At 36.9% G+C, this 17,153-nt stretch overlaps 1 protein-coding gene across 1 annotated transcript; it reads left to right on the top strand.

Moving 5' to 3' along the window:
* Positions 1-652: 652 nt before the first annotated feature.
* On the top strand, positions 653-16,833 carry LOC113359657 (ribulose-phosphate 3-epimerase, cytoplasmic isoform-like). Its single transcript, XM_026603250.1, has 7 exons — positions 653-772; positions 11,548-11,552; positions 12,140-12,202; positions 12,300-12,406; positions 12,729-12,826; positions 12,916-13,004; positions 16,695-16,833. Exons 1-7 carry the CDS (start codon positions 653-655, stop codon positions 16,831-16,833), a joined length of 621 nt encoding a protein of 206 aa, XP_026459035.1.
* Positions 16,834-17,153: the final 320 nt, after the last annotated feature.

Below are 17,153 nucleotides of genomic sequence, written 5' to 3'. Positions count from 1 at the left end.
TCCCTGTGCAAGCGAGAAGAAGTAGCTATCAGGTTGATACTTGATAAGACGAAAGAGCATGAATGGATGATAATGATCTCATTAAAAGATGATGAAAATAGTAAAAACAATCGGTATTTTGTTAATGGAAGATGAATATTAGGGTATAACTTATCTTTATGTTTTGATGGTAGTAAAATAAAAGTTGATCAAAACTATTTGATTTTCAAGACTTTCAGTCTAACAACGCTGATTAGATCAAGTTTCAAACAAAATTTGTTTGATATCTCCATTCCCTCATTGAACTCTCCACGACATAATTTTCCTGTGATCGTGAAACCTTAAATACTACTTTCTGTTTGTATTTTTGTGGGTTGTATTTAGTCAAATCATATTTCTGTAATTTGGATTGTAGTTAACCCAACTATGGGTTGTATTTAGTCACTGCCAAGAAGAACTAGATAGTTAACCAAAAAAAGCACCAACTTACAAAATTCCAAGATGATGTCCGTTGGATCAGGAAATAATTTGACGGTCACGACAAGTTAAGAGGATTTTTCATGCCAAACCAAACTCTATTAAAGAAGACCTATTTCACATTTTCACTGTATGCTCCGCGATTTCTTTTTTTCCTCTCTCTCTCTTCCCTGATTGAAAAAAGAAGAAGAAGAAGATGAAGTTTATAGAGTTGAAGCTTATACAGGCTATGGAATGTGCTGATCTTTCAAACTTGGGCTATGAAGCTGAGAGAATGATCAAAGCTGGTTTTAACTCTCTACACATTGACATCAGTGTAAATATTTAATTAATCTTCTCTTTTTATAATCGCGTGTACCAAACAGCTACCGAGTAGCAGACGAACACAAATTCACTTATTACAAACAATAACATTTGTAATTCAGTATGTAAGTACGAGAGTCAAGGACAAGAAAAAGAAGGAAGAGATGTTTTATTACTGTACTTTTCTTTTTTGTGTACATCTCCGTAAGTAAGTATTCAAGGCTATTTATAGCCTAAAATCACATGACATACATACAAGGTGGCAGCAACTTTAATTGCCACGAGTTTACATACGTGGCCTTTAATTAAGAGATTAAAGTGTTTTTTGTTAATCCATGAGAGATTAACTTATCACCTAGCAAGTGTGTTTCCCACTGAAATGTGGTCATCCATAAATCGAGCCGACAATATATAATACTCCCCCTTGGATGACCACCATCGCATATATATGGTGTCTTGTTAAAACCTTGTAAGGAAATTTAGACTGGGATAAAAACTGGGCGAAGGAAAATGAGTACAACACTGGAATCTTTAAATGGTGAGGACCGCCATGAACTGCTCTCTTCGTTAAAGTTGTGTCAGGAAAACCGCTTAAGGAAAAATCTGAGCACTTGAAATTCCAAATAAGGCTAGTCGTTGCTATGAATTTCTTCCTTTGTCGAAATTGCGTCAGGAAAACCATTTAGGACAAAACCTGAGCTTATAATAAGGGTGATTGCTGCCACGAAAATATTTTCTTTGACAAGATTTATGCCAGGAAAACCACTTGGGATAAAACCTTAGCGCCGAGAAATACTTCCACCATCAAAAATTGCGTTAGGAAAACCACTTGGGACAAAACCTGAACGCCTGCGTCAGGAAAACCACTTGGGGACAAAACCTGAACGCTTGTGCCAGGAAAACCGCTTGGGACAAAACCTGACCACCAAAATTCAGAATAATGCCGACGTCGAAGAGCATGTTGCCTCGTTAAAAACCTCGTCTGGAAAACCACGTGGGACAAAACCAGACCAAAGGAAAAGAGTACAACGGACGTCACCCAATGACAGTGCTGGATACGCATATGCTGCCTCGTTAAAACCTTGACAAGAAAAACCCCTCGGGACAAAACCTTGATGAAGGAAAAAGAGTACAACGCGTTTAAGCTCAGCCAAAGATTCTACGAGTTTACTCCCCCTGAAACATGACTTCTTAAAGCGGTTGGTGGTGTGGACATTTTACAGCCTTTAGAAAACTGCTTTACTAAGTTCAGTTTATGGAGGATTGACTGCCAGATTTTGCGCCGGGTGAACAATCGCCATTGTACACCTCGCATTTAAATCCTCCGCCCATTGCACACCAAATTCAGTTTTCCGCTTTAACTCCAGGCATAACAATGAAAGGCCTTTTGTAAACTCATAAATACCGTAGAATCAATTTCAGCCTCTAAAAGTGTAACCTGCAAAACAATAGTTAGAACACAACAAGATAATGCATGCATTATATTCGTATATGGTACTTCTGGACCATAAAGTATTATTTCTACGTACGTATCAGATAGATCGATCACTTCCCATTTTTGGGAATCACATAGTAATGGTGTAAATTTTAGTAGCACAATAAGTATTACCAGTATCAAAAGTTAGATACTCTAGTCTGTGCTGGCATATTCTCGAATTTCTGGCCGAGAAATATTTCAATTTCGACGAAATCTCAAAATTTAGTTCAAGCGTGGATTTTAGCGCTACCAAGGGCTCCTTTTAAAAGACAAAAATGATATCATCATTTCGTCCGGATTTTAACCTTATATCAAGAACATAAAATACACAAATAATTGTTCATAAATTTCTCATTTTCAAGATGGTGATTATGATTAAATTTCAAGCCTGACGTGGTTCACAAAGTCAGGTGGCTGCCTGATTCAGAAAATCGAATCCTTCAAAGATTCAAATATAATCACAAAGCAAGATGCAATTAAACTCCCTCAGACACTACCACGCTAAGGTGCATCAATATTAGGAGAATACCTTTAGTTTTACAGAACAAATCCTGGGGTTCAGCAGGAAACCCTCAATCGCACTTAAAACGATAATACTATTCTCTCTGCGCTTAATCTCAAACACCAACCTGTAATTTTCAGGCCTCACAATTTTACGGTGTGAGTCGGATCCGATCTTTTGCGCTTTTTCGAGAGATTCCATCCTCTACTTTAATTTGAGGGGAACGGATCGTATGCCTACCAATCACAATGTCGATGTTCCTCTGCAGAGGGGTAGACAACCACTATTGTAAAATAATCGAAAATTATATACAATCTAACACATTCTCTAGTGCATGGACATTCATGAAAATTACATAGACTGGTACCAGCGCCACTTCAGGGGCATTATGATATCCTTATTTTAATGAGGTATAAGCTTAGAGAATGTGGATCATATTCTGATAGTCTCCACGAGCACTATCTGTAGTCTCTCTTCAAGAGCATTACATATTGGAAAATGATTGGACTCTCTTTTAAGAGGCATATATGAGGCAGTTATTCAGGCCTCAAGCGTGTTTTAACGCACGACTTTGTCACTGCGAGATGCATGATTTAACCTGCTGAGACAACTTCCTGTGTTTGCATCCTCAAGCAAGTGACAAACAATATTTTTCTAGAGCTACTGCAATCATTTGTTTTAATCATGAGTAATATCCAACACCTCAATTACATCCAATATCTTGGTGTGAGAAAACAAACTGAGATAGTTTCACGCCAATATATAACGGCAGCCAAACTTTGTTTTATCAGGATAAATACTTAATCAGATAACCTGTTGGATTGTCGACATTGCTTACTACAACCTTTACGTGGTGTCTGTCATCTCTATGACTTTAAGGGAAAAGTACTTGAATTTTGTCGACGTAATATGTGCCATCTTCAGGTGGCATTCTTTCTCCCTTGGTTAGGGAGGGAAAACCGTTTAGGTTATCATAATTTGCACCATCCTTTTATGGTGACGTTTCTCCCCCTAACTAAAGTGGGAGAACCTTAAAGGTTATCAACCCTACTGTTGCCGAACTTCTGGTGGCGGGTTTTCATGCCAACTTCTGGTGGCATTTTAGTTTCCTGATCATGGAGGAAACATTACTATCTCATTTTTGGAAACTTCTGGTTCCATAATTGCCTGATTTTCAAAGGAAATTCTGCTCATGATAGATTTTGGGTTTTAATTAAACCACACAATAAGTGTCCCAAAAACAGCCGCAGGCTCGACAAGAGATGAGACATTTCACGCCGTTCCTTTTTGGCGGCTTACTTCCTCCCCCTAACGACGGGAATACAGTCCCATCTTCAATAAGACATTACCAACACACGGTTTTAAATGGCTTATGAATCGAAACCAATATATATAGCTGGGTGACGCTATGGACCAAACACGTAAATTGTAAGGTTGCTTCGCAAGACATAATTGATGGTAGATAGTTGGTCGAGCAATAAACTAAAGATGCTTAAGCAAAGAACTCAACTAGATCATGGCGAGTGCGCACATGTGCTAACTATATGCTCAATACAACACCAATTGAAGTCAAAGCATCAAAGCCTATCAATTTACCACCAAGATAAATGGACTTAAGTGGAAAGTCCAAAAATGGATACGCAACCACAAGATTTGCACAAACAGTTCGGCAAAATCTAACATTACGTGTTAATATAACAAGAGACCATCTAGTAGATGTGTCTATCAATACATTAAAGTATTGAAATAATTGTCCGTATTGCAGGGTGAATAAGTCCTGCAATTTCCACCTTGAATCCTTTCTAGGAGTTAATGTTGGTGATTCAGTAATGGGTTACCATAATGTTAATGATAATGCAATTTAACAACTAATTGTCTCAGGGACCAATAACACAATTTACATCCTTATCTAATAGAAGCTTCACGTTCTGTAAAGGATGTCCATGAGCATTTTGAATCGTCTACTCATCTTGGTAGAACTTTGATGTCCATACTGATCATTCCTGAGCATGAATAATTCAAGGGTCATTATACTTCTGGCTAATGACAACATGGAACTCGACTATTCTAATTCTCCTATGGAACACCCCATAAAATAAAGCCTTACGTTTCTTTACGATGTGCTTCTGGCACAAAAACAAATTAAGTAACAAAATACTCCATAAAAATGCTCGTTTGTCGTTTCAAGGTGGTAACGCCAAATATTCTCAAAAACTCAACAGATTCTTCAGGAATCTGAATATTATAAGGCGAACAATATACCACTAGATAAAATGATATATGCTTTTCCGCAGACGTCTATCATATTATTCGAACCTGAAATGATATTTTACATTTCGCAAAATCTCTACAAGGTTATAAAAATGGTTCGAAAAATTGTGTTTGTTGTTCCGCTGTCTTTGAGACACATATCTCCATCATACATATCTTTACTGGATAGATTACTTCTGGAATCCATATCCTTTGGTAAAGATAGACGAGAGAAAAATAGTAAAGTAATCAACAAAAACATTTGGTAACCATGGGCTACTTCGGGAACCCAAAATTTTATGGCTTATTCCTGAAATCCATGGATCACTTCTGGAGCCTAATATGGATTACCACATAAACCACAGATTACACGTTAGACTGCTTCTGGAGTCGACAACGTCTCAGGGATTACTTCGAGAATCCATTATTTACAAAACAAGGAAATAAAATAAACAAAACTTAAAACAGAGGATAAACATCCAAACAAATATGGCACTAATACAATATCAACAAATCTCCAATTTTGTCACCTTCATGGCCAACGAAATATTAATTTACAAGTGTACAAATGGATACACTCTTTTATGGAAGAGTTTCCTACTTGGTCACTTCAGGGACCGCAAATAGGAACGACTAGCACTTTTATAACGGGTCACTTCTGGGACCGAACGGCTAGCGGACCGTGCCTTTTGCATCCATACTATGCTAGACAAAATTCCATCTTCTGGTGGAATTGTTTCAAAATCTCTGGAGATTATTTAGAGCAAGAGAAATTAAATTTATGTTATCCTCTAGGGATAGAACAATTTCTCGATTCGCCGGTATTAAAATCGCAAGTACCATAACAAAAATAATATAGCGAAAATTATTAAAGTTTACGGAGTCGCGGTTCTCACCTTCCCGCACTTACCCAAAAACATTCGTACAAGTTTGCAATACTTGTAGAACAACTTGCCTCCATTAATAGTGTTACTACCCTGATCAATAGAAGCAACAGAGTCAGTACTACTATCCACATATATAATCAAAAACACAAATTCAACTCAAAACACAAATATAAATTGTGAAGTTGATTATATGGCTTTGTGGGTATCATCAAACAGAACTAGATATTCTAGGTAATGTTTTCCACACTTAACTTGGTGGATATATGCAACAATATATAGAAATTTACATACCAAAAATAGGGTCAATTTACAATGAATGAGAATATTACAATTACAAAATTAGTTGTGTTAATTGAGGCATGAGGAGATAAAATCTTGCAGAGGATCAGCTACAATTATGTTGATAGCTGTATCCTTAACATCCCTTCTCAAGTTGTGCATGAGTTTGCCGAATGTTCAACTTGTTGCGCAACGAATCAAACCGTGAGTTAGCCAATCCCTTCGTAAAAATGTCAGCAACCTGGTCTTTGGTAGAGATGAACTTGACTTGCAGCTGTTTATTCGCCACTCTTTCTCTGACAAAGTGTTAATCAATTTCAATGTGTTTCATACGAGCATGAAACACAGGATTGGCGGTTAGATACGTGGCTCCAAGATTATCACACCACAACGAGGGTGATTGAACTGTAATGCCTAGTTATTTTAGAAGAGATTGAAGCCACATTAACTCAGAAGTAGCAATAGCAATACCCCTGTATTCAGCCTCCGTGCTTGATTTTGAAACAGTCTTCTGTTTTCTGGCACTCCATGAGACAAGATTTCCTCCAAAGTATATGGCAAACCCACTAGTTGATCTTCTGTCGTCTAAATTATCGGCCCAGTCAGAGTCGGAATAAGCATGTAATTGAGTGTCAGATGATGGTCGTAACACTAAGCCATAATTCACAGTGTGCTTTAGGTACCGTAAAATTCTTTTCACAAGCTCCCAATGTTCTTCAAAAGGATCTGTCATGTATTGACACACTTTATTGACAGCCACAGCAACATCTGGACGGGTCAGATGAAGATATTGCAATGCTCCACACACACTGCGGTATAAAGTTGGATCTGCAAATCGTCTAGTTCCTTGTCTGCTGATTTTTGCATTTACTACAAGTGGTGTAGTTACTGGATTTGCTCCCTCCATTTTAGTACATTTGAGAAGATCAGAGACGTACTTCTGTTGACTGAGTAGCACACAGTTTCCTTGTTTGATCACTTCTACTCCTAAGAAGTAACTGAGTTCACCTAAGTCTGTGACTGCAATAGCAGAATTCAAGTCAGTAATAAGTTTGTTGATAAGTGACTGATTTGAACCTGTGATGATGATATCATCAACGTAAATAAGCACATAGGTGATCTCATTATGTGACTGTCGTATGAATAGAGAGGTGTTTGCAATTGAGCTTTTGAAACCAAGGCTAGTCAGATGGGTGCTGAGCTTGGAGTACCATGTACGTGGTGCCTGCTTGAGCCTATAGATGGCTTTGTTCAACTTGCATACATGATTTGGATAATCTGGATCCACATATCCAGATGGTTGCTTCATAAACACTTATTATTTTAGTACCCCATGGAGAAAAGCATTTTGAACATCTAATTGACGCATATTCCAGCCATATGTGACTGCAATGGACAGAACAAGACGAATAGTTCTAGGCTTTATGACAGGACTGAAAGTGTCTGCATAATCAAACCCTTCCCTTTGATTGTAACCCTTAGCTACTAGCCGAGATTTTCGTACATCAATGGTGCCATCTGGTTTTTTTTTTACTCTAAAAACCCATTTAGAACCTATGATGTTCATCCATTTCTCATAAGGAACTAAACTCCACGTTCCACTGTGTATATGATCATTGATTTCTTTGTCCATTGGAGGTCGCCAGTTAGGATCTTTAGAGGCTTCAGTGTAACAAGACGGATCCATAAACTCAGGTAGCTCCAAAGGATGTTTTGTTGTAGCTAGGAAGAGTTTCTTAATTGGTTTTCTGATGCCATCCTTTTCTCTTGTCACCATGGTGTGCTGTTGTGGTGGTCTTTGCGACTGAACAACTATATTCTCAATAGGGACTGATCTATCATCTGCTCCCTGAACTGATGCAGATGGTATAGGGACTGCTGGGGATTGTACACTTTGTTCTAACACTGGAGGTTGTTGAATAGCAACATCAATTGGACCTTGCTGAGATGTATTAGGTTCAACTGCTAAAGAGGGATTTATAAAAGTGTGTGATGTAAGTAATTTAGTAGATTGTAGAGAATGTTGATTTTCAGAGGAGCTTACCTGTTGCTTGGCAGCAAATGAGAATTCTGTTTCAACAAACTTGACATGACGAGAGATGTAGATCCTGTTTGTTGGTACATGAAGACATAGATATCCTTTGTGTGCACCACTATATCCAATAAACACACAAGGAAGAGATCTTGGTTCTAGTTTGTTTGACACGTAAGGCCTTAGACATGGGTAACAGAGACAACCATAGACTTTAAAAAGAGAAAAATCTGGTTTCTTGTTGTGTAAAAGCTCTAAAGGTGATTTAGATTCATGTTGTGAAGCTGGGATACGATTAATAAGATAACAAGCAGTGGTAAAAGCATCTGACCAATACGACTTAGGCATGGAAGCATGAAAGAGTAAAGCAAGACCTGATTCAGTGATATGTCTGATACGACGTTCGGCAAGGCCATTTTGAGCGGATGTATGAGGACATGAAAATCTGTGGACAACACCTGAGCTGTTTAGGAAAGCTGTAAACTTCTTATACTCTCCTCCATTATCAGATTGAAACACTTTTATTTTGTGTTCAGTTTGATGTTCTATTAGCTTTTTGAACTGTATAAACACAGGCAACACATCTGACTTTATAGCTAGGGGATATATCCAGGTATAATGAGAAAAAACATCAAGTAAAAGCATGTAATATCGATACCCAGTTCTTGAAACAGTTGGGGAAACCCACAAGTCAGATACAACTAAGCTCAAAGGCTTATCAAAAATAGAAGAGCTAATGGGAAAGGGAAGTTTATGGCTTTTGCTAACATGACATGAATGGAAAAACTCAAACTTTTTATTAGAAACAGGAAGAGAAAAATTCTTGATAACTTTCAAAACCGTACGCAGCATTGGATGGCCAGGACGTTGATGCCAGATTGGAATTGTAGGTGAGACAAGAGCAGTTGGTGAAGCTTTAGCAATCTCTCGTACACCATCAAGTATGTATAGCCCATTTCTACTGCTGCCTCGCAACAGGATTGTCTTGGTGAGTAAATCCTTCACAAGAAAGAAACTAGAGTGAAACTCAAAATAAACTTGATTATCTTGACAAAATTTTGAAACCGAAAGCAAGTTTGTTTTGATTTCAGGGACATGGAGCATATTATTGAGGGTAAAATTTCTATTATTATGTGAGAATGAGGCATTACCAATATTTTCAATATGTAACGCATTACCATTACCCACATGGACTTCCTCAGTTCCATCATATTCATGACGAATACCAAGATTATTAAGATTTGCAGTAAGATGGTGTGTTGCTCCAGTGTCCGTAACCCAATTGTTGTCAGTAGCTCCACCAGGTAAAGCAAGATAGGCTGCTGGACGACCATTTTGTGCTGGTCCATTGTTTTTCTTGAACCAACAGTTGAGTGTAGCATGATTTCTCTTCTTGCAGACCTGACATGGTCTGTCATCATCTCTTTGATGATTGTAGTTGTTGTTTCCCTTGGAATAGCTTTGTCGATTGTTTTGAGGCTGATTCCTTCTCTGATCAGATCGTGAAAAGGATCTTGTGTAGCTCGAAGAAGCCACATGAGACATTGGTTGTTGAAGTAATGCAAGTTGCTGTTCTAAGCGCATATCAAATGACAGAAGATGCGCATGAAAAGTGTCCATATCAGCAACTTCAATCGTGCTGAGTGTAGTAACAATGGGGTCGTACGCCTGATCTAGGCCACTTAGGATAGATTACTGCATATCTTCCTCACTTAGAGGGTTACCAGATGCTGCAAAAGCATCAAACAACTGCTTACATTTAGAAAAATACTCTTGCATTTTGATGTTACCTTTTTGGAGACTGTGGAGTTGTCTCTTGAGATGCAGAAGATGAGCTTTGGTCTTTGGGGCATATCTTTTCTCTAGAGCGTCCCATACTTCCTTGGAAGTTTTGAGTCCAGTGAACCTTCCTAGAACACTTTCTGTAAGAGATGAAAGAAGCCAACCGAGCAGGATTTGGTCCTGTTCTTCGAACTTGATATAGGCTGGATTTACTGCTTGGATGTTGGGTAGATGTTGTGGTGGTTTTTGGTAAGTACCATCAACATATCCTTCCAGTCTGTAACCTTTCAAAAGAGGCTAGAACTGAGCTTTCCATAGAGTGTAGTTCGAATCATTAAGCTTGATATTGATTAAATGGTTCACATGGATCTGATGCAGAGTTGAAGTTTCTGGACCTGACATTGAAACTGAAAATGAAGATGAAGGTGAGGCGTGGTTTTTAGTAACGATTTGGCTGATACCAAAACAGAACTAGATATTCTAGGTAATGTTTTCCACACTTAACTTGGTGGATATATGCAACAATATATAGAGATTTACATACCCAAAATAGGGTCAATTTACAATGAATGAGAATATTACAATTACAACAATTAGTTGCGTTAATTGAGGCATGAGGAGATAAAATCTTGCAGAGGATCAGCTACAATTATGTTGATAGCTGTATCCTTAACATCATCCCCGGCAGGTTGGCATAAACATCGTCGAACGCTGGTTTATCAATTGGCGGCATCGAGCTATTCGTGCTGATAACGTTTTATAATCGTGTGTACCAAACAGCTACCGAGTAGCAGACGAACACAAATTCACTTATTACAAACAATAGCATTTGTAATTCAGTATGTAAGTACGAGAGTCAAGGACAAGAAAAAGAAGAAAGAGATGTTTTATTACTGTACTTTTCTTTTTTGTGTACATCTCCGTAAGTAAGTATTCAAGGCTATTTATAGCCTAAAATCACATGACATACATACAAGGTGGCAACAACTTTAATTGCCACGAGTTTACATATGTGGCCTTTAATTAAGAGATTAAAGTATTTTTTGTTAATCCACAAGAGATTAACTTATCACCTATCAAGTGTGTTTCCCACTGAAATGTGGTCATCCATAAATCGAGCCGACAATATATAACATCTATGTCTTTTTGGTATTTTTTTCAAATTAATTAAGAATGTCTGACTGAAACATTTAGGGTTTTCATAGCACATCAAAAATATTATTAATTTAGACAACTGCTATCTTATACATGTTAGTATTCTAATAATCGAATCCAAATTTGTGCATCGGCAAAAATTAGGGTGTACGAGTACCCCTCTTTTATTTGGTATGTATTACTTGTAGAGATGTCCTCCCCCCGAACTGACTCAGTTTGACTGTCCGAGTCAGTTTTATACAATCTATAACCAAGTCTGCTCAGACCCAATCTCTTAGATATGATCTTGGATCATCAGCCTTAGAATGCACCTTTTGTAGGACAGGTTAATTCTTGATTCAAGTAGTTGTATCTTACTGATAGTGAATCAATGGTTTTATCTTGCTGAAACTGATAGTTATATTGTTTGCTTTTTTGTTTGCAGGATGGGTGGGTAAAAATGCTGTCCCCAACTTCATAGATTCATCAAATATTTTGGAATGCCTAACTTACATATTAGATGTGGTTTTGTTAATTTTGCTATTAGAAAATGGCAGATTCGCAGGGATGTTCTTATTGTTAAAGCACTTGAAATATATTTTGTTTTTTCTTGGCCAACTTGCTAAAAGCTTACATAGTGAATAAAGTTTAAGTTTGTGGAATATGAAGCCAAGTTTATGATGCTTGCTGAATAATAAGAATTAGAAAGATAGTTTAGTTGTATCATGTCCTAATGGAGGAGACAAATGACTGTAAACTGGCTGTGAACTGTTGACCTTGTGGTAATTGCCAGATACCAATGTTCAAACGCATCATACTGTGTTCTACACTTACATAGTATGTGACTTTGACAATTCTGTTGCCCTGAATGAGTACCGTGGACATTATTACTCACAGGTTATCACGTTTTTAAGAATGATTTTTTCTTTATTATGCGAAAACCAAAGAAGTTCACTAGTAATTTTCTCTTACTCGATGATCTATATGTGCCTTTCCTTGTTGTTTAACTGCTGACCCGGTTATTTAATGCTTATCAGGCACTTTGTCGATAATATTACTGTTGGACCTTCAGTCGTCGAAAGTTTATGGAAGCGCACCAAGTAATACATCTAGACTCTATCCAGTCTAAACATTAAAGATTACTACAAGAAATCTCTATTATAATTTGGGAAATTGTTATTTCTTCTTTTGTTACAGAGCAAATCTGGAGTGCCACCTTATGGTTACAGATCCTCTTCGTTATGTGGAACCTCTTGCAAAAGCCGTGGCATCAGGTTTTACTTTTCATATTGAGGCATCAAAAGGTGGGATTTTACTGCTTCTTGATCATTCATTAGATGTGGTTAATTTGATTTGATTAAATATTAATAGATCAACTTAATATATGTCATTGTTCAGAATACATACTGCATTGAGAAAACTCAAGGCATACAAAACGTTATTTGGGTGCAAGCTGCAATAGCTTTTGAATCAGTTTTGTTTAAATGGGAATTTAATTGGCATAATGGTTGATGTGTGGGCAGATGTGGTGCATACTATGCTGTTCTCACGATTAGAGTTCTGTTACTTGAGGTCTTAAGATATTGTACTTGAACACTTGATAACGGTGTGAAACTCCTGCTATAGGTAATTGGCGTGAGCTAGTTCGGAAAATTAAGGCGAAGGGCATGAGGCCTGCTGTGGCACTAAAGGCTGAAACTCCAGTTGAAGAAGTTTTTCCACTGGTAGTTACTGCCCTTGAAGTCGTAAACTACCGACAGAAGGCATATAGTTAAGCTTAGTTGGATGAATAAAATTTATTTTTCTCATACAGGTTGAAGATGATGAATATCCAGTTGACATGGTCCTTATCATGACAGTGGAACATGGATTTGGCAAAGGTGAATCATTTATGCCTAAGATGTGTTGGAAAACGATTAATAAAAAAATAATTTTTTAAAGTTTTAATAAAAAATTATAATTTATTGTTTTATTTTGTGAATGAAACTTTTTAGTCCCACATCGTGGAGTTTCCAATTTTTAGTAGTTTTAAGAAACTATATAAAGCTTTTAGTCTAACATCGGGGAGTTTTTCTTCTTAAGTTGTATTTGTCAATTATATAAAGAAATTCACTACTTTTGTAAAATCTATGGGAAAGGGGTTGCTCTATATTTTAGAGGGACCCCTAAGGGAAAATATTTTATAGCGGTTTTTAAGCATTCGCGATTTTCCTTAACGGTTTTTTCGGAGTTGCCAAGCTCAAGTTGAGCATCTACTACATATGCTAGTAGTAGGTGTATTAGGGTGTTTTATCCTGGAGATATCCGTCCTGTGAGGGCTATAGCATCACTCTTGAGTGTAGCCGGGCGCTAATGTCTTAAGGACAGCGTGTTGAACACGTGACTCACTCTATTTTCCAAAGTTTTGCCTTGTTGCTGTTGCGGAGATACGGGGAGCTTGTTCGTTTCGTCAAAGCAATCACTTCCATTATAAAGGAGCTAAGTATCAATAACTTTTGCTTATTTGATTTTTCTTTGTTTTTGATTATTGCACCCAACAATCTTAAGACATTAGTATTTGTAATAATCGAAAACGATTGATTGGTTTGTGAATCATGGATGTTAATTGTGGAGTGAAAAACAAAAACGAATTTCTGGTCAGCTGTAGAGTTTCAATTTTATCTTTTAATATAGAAGGAATTTCGATGAACCCTTTTGACACAACGTAGTAGACATCCTGATAGTTACCCGCGTAAAATTTCAGAATTTTTGGAGTTGTACAAGTATTTGTTTGATATTTTATAAAACAGAAAAACGTTTCTGGAAAATTCTGACGAGCAGAAAATTGTTGTTAACTAAATTAATTTTTGTGGGGGTAACCATGAGTTTTTTGAAACGCTGATTCAAACGAAGTTTGTATATATAGATGTTATCTTCAAAACTCATATTTTACTTTCTGATTTGGAATTGTGATTTGTTAATAAAGGTGTCATCTCCGAGGGACATGGCTAATAGCCGCATGTGGATGGAAACAAATCTTTCAAAGATGGCAAATGTGAGAACATCGAACGCAACTATAAGCATGGTCTTCATGATAAAGGTATATTTCGTAAACCTGAATCCAGAATTACTTTAGTTAAGGGTGAGTGTTATGTTTGTAAAATTCCTGGCCACGCGGCAGTAAATTGTAGACAACATAAAAACCTTAATAAGTAGAAAGTTAATGCTAATTTAGTTGAAACAAACTAGAACGAGTTTGGTGGCGTGATGTCGGAAGTTATTTTAATAACCAATGTGAGAGACCAGTAGGTGGACTCTGGAGCCACCAAGAATGTTTGTTGAAACAGAGACCTGTTCACCTCCTATCATAGGATAGGGGATGTCGAGAAACTCTTATTGAGTAACTCATATGCAATAGAGGTTGCATAAAAGGAAAAGGTCGAGCAGAAGCTCATATCTGTAATATTCTCACATTGAATGAAGTTTTCATGTTCCGAGCATATGCGAAAATCTTGTATCTTGTTCTGTTGTAGATGGAAAAATATTTAAGATCTTAATTGAATCTGGAAAACTTGTTGTAACTAGGCAGTGATTTTTTAAGCAAGAGTTATAGGACTTTGGGTCTATATAAGCTTAACGGAAAAACTGATGATGTGAACGTAGTTGATTCTTGTGATATCTTTGTGTGATTGACTGTTTTACGTGGTAGACTTGGAACCGTAAACTTATAAGTCAATGCTTAACTGGCTAGCATAGGCTTCGTACCCAAATTTAGTTTGGATTTTGAACACAAAAGTGAAATCTGTGAAGAATCAAAATATGCTATAAAATCTTTTAGCACAAATGTTCAGAGTAATTATAAGCCTTTAGAATTAATTCAGTTAGGCCTAGTTGACATGAGTTCAACCCAAAACCACTGTGGTAAAAGATGGTTATAACTTCCGTAGATGATTGTACGAGGTACTATCTTGTATACTTGCTTAGGATAAGGATGACGCCTTAGAAGCCTTAAGATGTATAAACTTGAAGTTGGAAACCAATTAGAAGCCTTGAACATAACAACTGTATCCTTAAGGAGATGATAATTTCCATGTTGATTAGTTCAGGATTACCTGCGGCCTTGTGGGGGGAGGCAGTCCTCTTAACTAGTATATCCTGAATAAAGTACCCTTTTAAGAATCAGATGAAACTCCATATGGTTTATGGAACGGTAGATGACCTTCTTATGAATGTGTCAAAGTGTGGGGGCGTTTGACTAAGATTGTAATTCCTCTTCCTAAAAGAACTAGATTGAAACCAAAAATGTTGATTGTGTTTTCGTATAGGGTATATTGAGTATACTTCTACAAATAGATTTTTGGTTGTGTGTTCTGATTTTTTTGATATTGGTGTGAATATTATTACGGAATCTAGGGATGCTGAGTTCTTTGAACATGTTTATTCTAAACCTGTACCTCATTAGAGATGTGTTGTTGATCCCCTAGATTTATTTTCAAATAGTCAGAACTTATTTTAAAGGAAGATGAAGTTGATGTTGAGCCTAAGAGAAGTAAAATAATTAGACTTGAGACTTCTTATGAAACCGACTTCATAACATGCCTAGCTTAGTCCGAGCCACAGACTTGTAAAGAAGCCTTGATATCTACTGAAACCCCATTCTGGTAAGAAGGTTCATTTAGTGAAATGGACTCACTACGGGAAAAATCATCATTGACGACACAAGATAAGAGTTGCAGTACCCCTACGACAACTCCATTTCATGCATTGTGGAACGGGGGTATTGTAGAAAGTCCAAGTTTTTCTACAATGGATGACAAGTGTTGTAAAGGGTGATGCGATTCATGGTTCGACAATAGTTTGTCAATGTTGTGATTCTCTTTCGATTTTTTTTGATAACCTAACACAACTCTTGCTTGTATTGTTGAACAATCGTGGACAACATAAGTAGCATATCGTAGAAACATATACAACAACAATTACCAGTATTATGAATAATATTTGCACAACACTTGTATGAATTGTCGAACTATCTTGGACAACACAAACTTATGTTTAAAGTAAATGAAAACCTTTTCACAATATCTGGCTTGTATAGTTGAAAACTGAAAGACAACATCTATTAATATTGTGTATACTAGTGTCACTACACTTGATAGAGTTGTAGAACATTCTGTCACAACCTTTGTCTTGTGTAGTCATAATATCTAACACAAAATCCCTAGAGGTTGTAATATTTGAAGTAACAACATTTGTTAGAAGTTGTGTGCATAAAACTATTTTGAAAAAAAAAAAGATCATAGCTGAAATGGAATTTCAGAAAATAATTCACTTTCACATTAACCTACCAGTGTAATACATTTACATTCAATCAAGTTAACCTGCCAGTGTTAAACACACATTCAAAAAAATGGCAGTGATATAGATGTTTGGTTTCAAACCTCAGAAACCTCTCCTCAAATACATGTCCATCAGAAGTTTCAAGACTATCCCTCTCACTTCATGTTTAATTGAATCAAAATACCTAATCATATTTTTGCATTAAAACAATAAGATCCTTGGAATCACTCTCGTCAGAGCTATCATCATTGGGCTCTTCTTTCTTTTTGGCTGCAGGTGCAGGGCTTTCTTTGCTACGACAGCCTCGGAAGGGCTTTCTTTGATGCCCAGATGTAGCAGCGTTTGTCCTCCGGGGAAAGCGCTGGTTCTGGGGAAAGTTTTTCAAGTTTTCTTCAAAAGGAACATAGGAGAATGATCTTAGTGAAACGCCAAATCAAATGACACCATATTTTCACTATCTCGAGGACAGACCAATACAATTATAGTTCTGATCTTTCCAAGTCAACTAGTAGATTAACCCTAATAAATCTAGAATATGTTATTGGATTAGACTTTAAATCAATGACCCAGACAAAATAAAGATAAACATCACTACAAAGAAGAAAAACTAGATACATAAATGTAAGGAAAGAATAACAGACCTGAAGAGCGCGGCAAACATTATCAAACTCAGGATCAAATTAGGCTTCTCCTTCACAGTGACAAGCTCAAGGACAATGCGACAAGATTGGTCTT

The sequence above is a fragment of the Papaver somniferum genome, chromosome 3 (genome assembly GCF_003573695.1).
Source record: "Papaver somniferum cultivar HN1 chromosome 3, ASM357369v1, whole genome shotgun sequence".
Lineage (NCBI taxonomy): Eukaryota > Viridiplantae > Streptophyta > Magnoliopsida > Ranunculales > Papaveraceae > Papaver > Papaver somniferum.
This window is presented reverse-complemented; position numbering and strand designations above follow the sequence as displayed.

Coding starts and splice junctions, on each gene's coding strand:
- LOC113359657 (XM_026603250.1), top strand. CDS start 653: ATGAAGTTTATAGAGTTGAAGCTTATACAGGCTATGGAATGTGCTGAT. Junction 12,407..12,728: donor TCATATTGAGGCATCAAAAG/GTGGGATTTTAC, acceptor CTCCTGCTATAG/GTAATTGGCGTGAGCTAGTT. Junction 13,005..16,694: donor GAATCATTTATGCCTAAGAT/GTGTTGGAAAAC, acceptor TTTTGGCTGCAG/GTGCAGGGCTTTCTTTGCTA.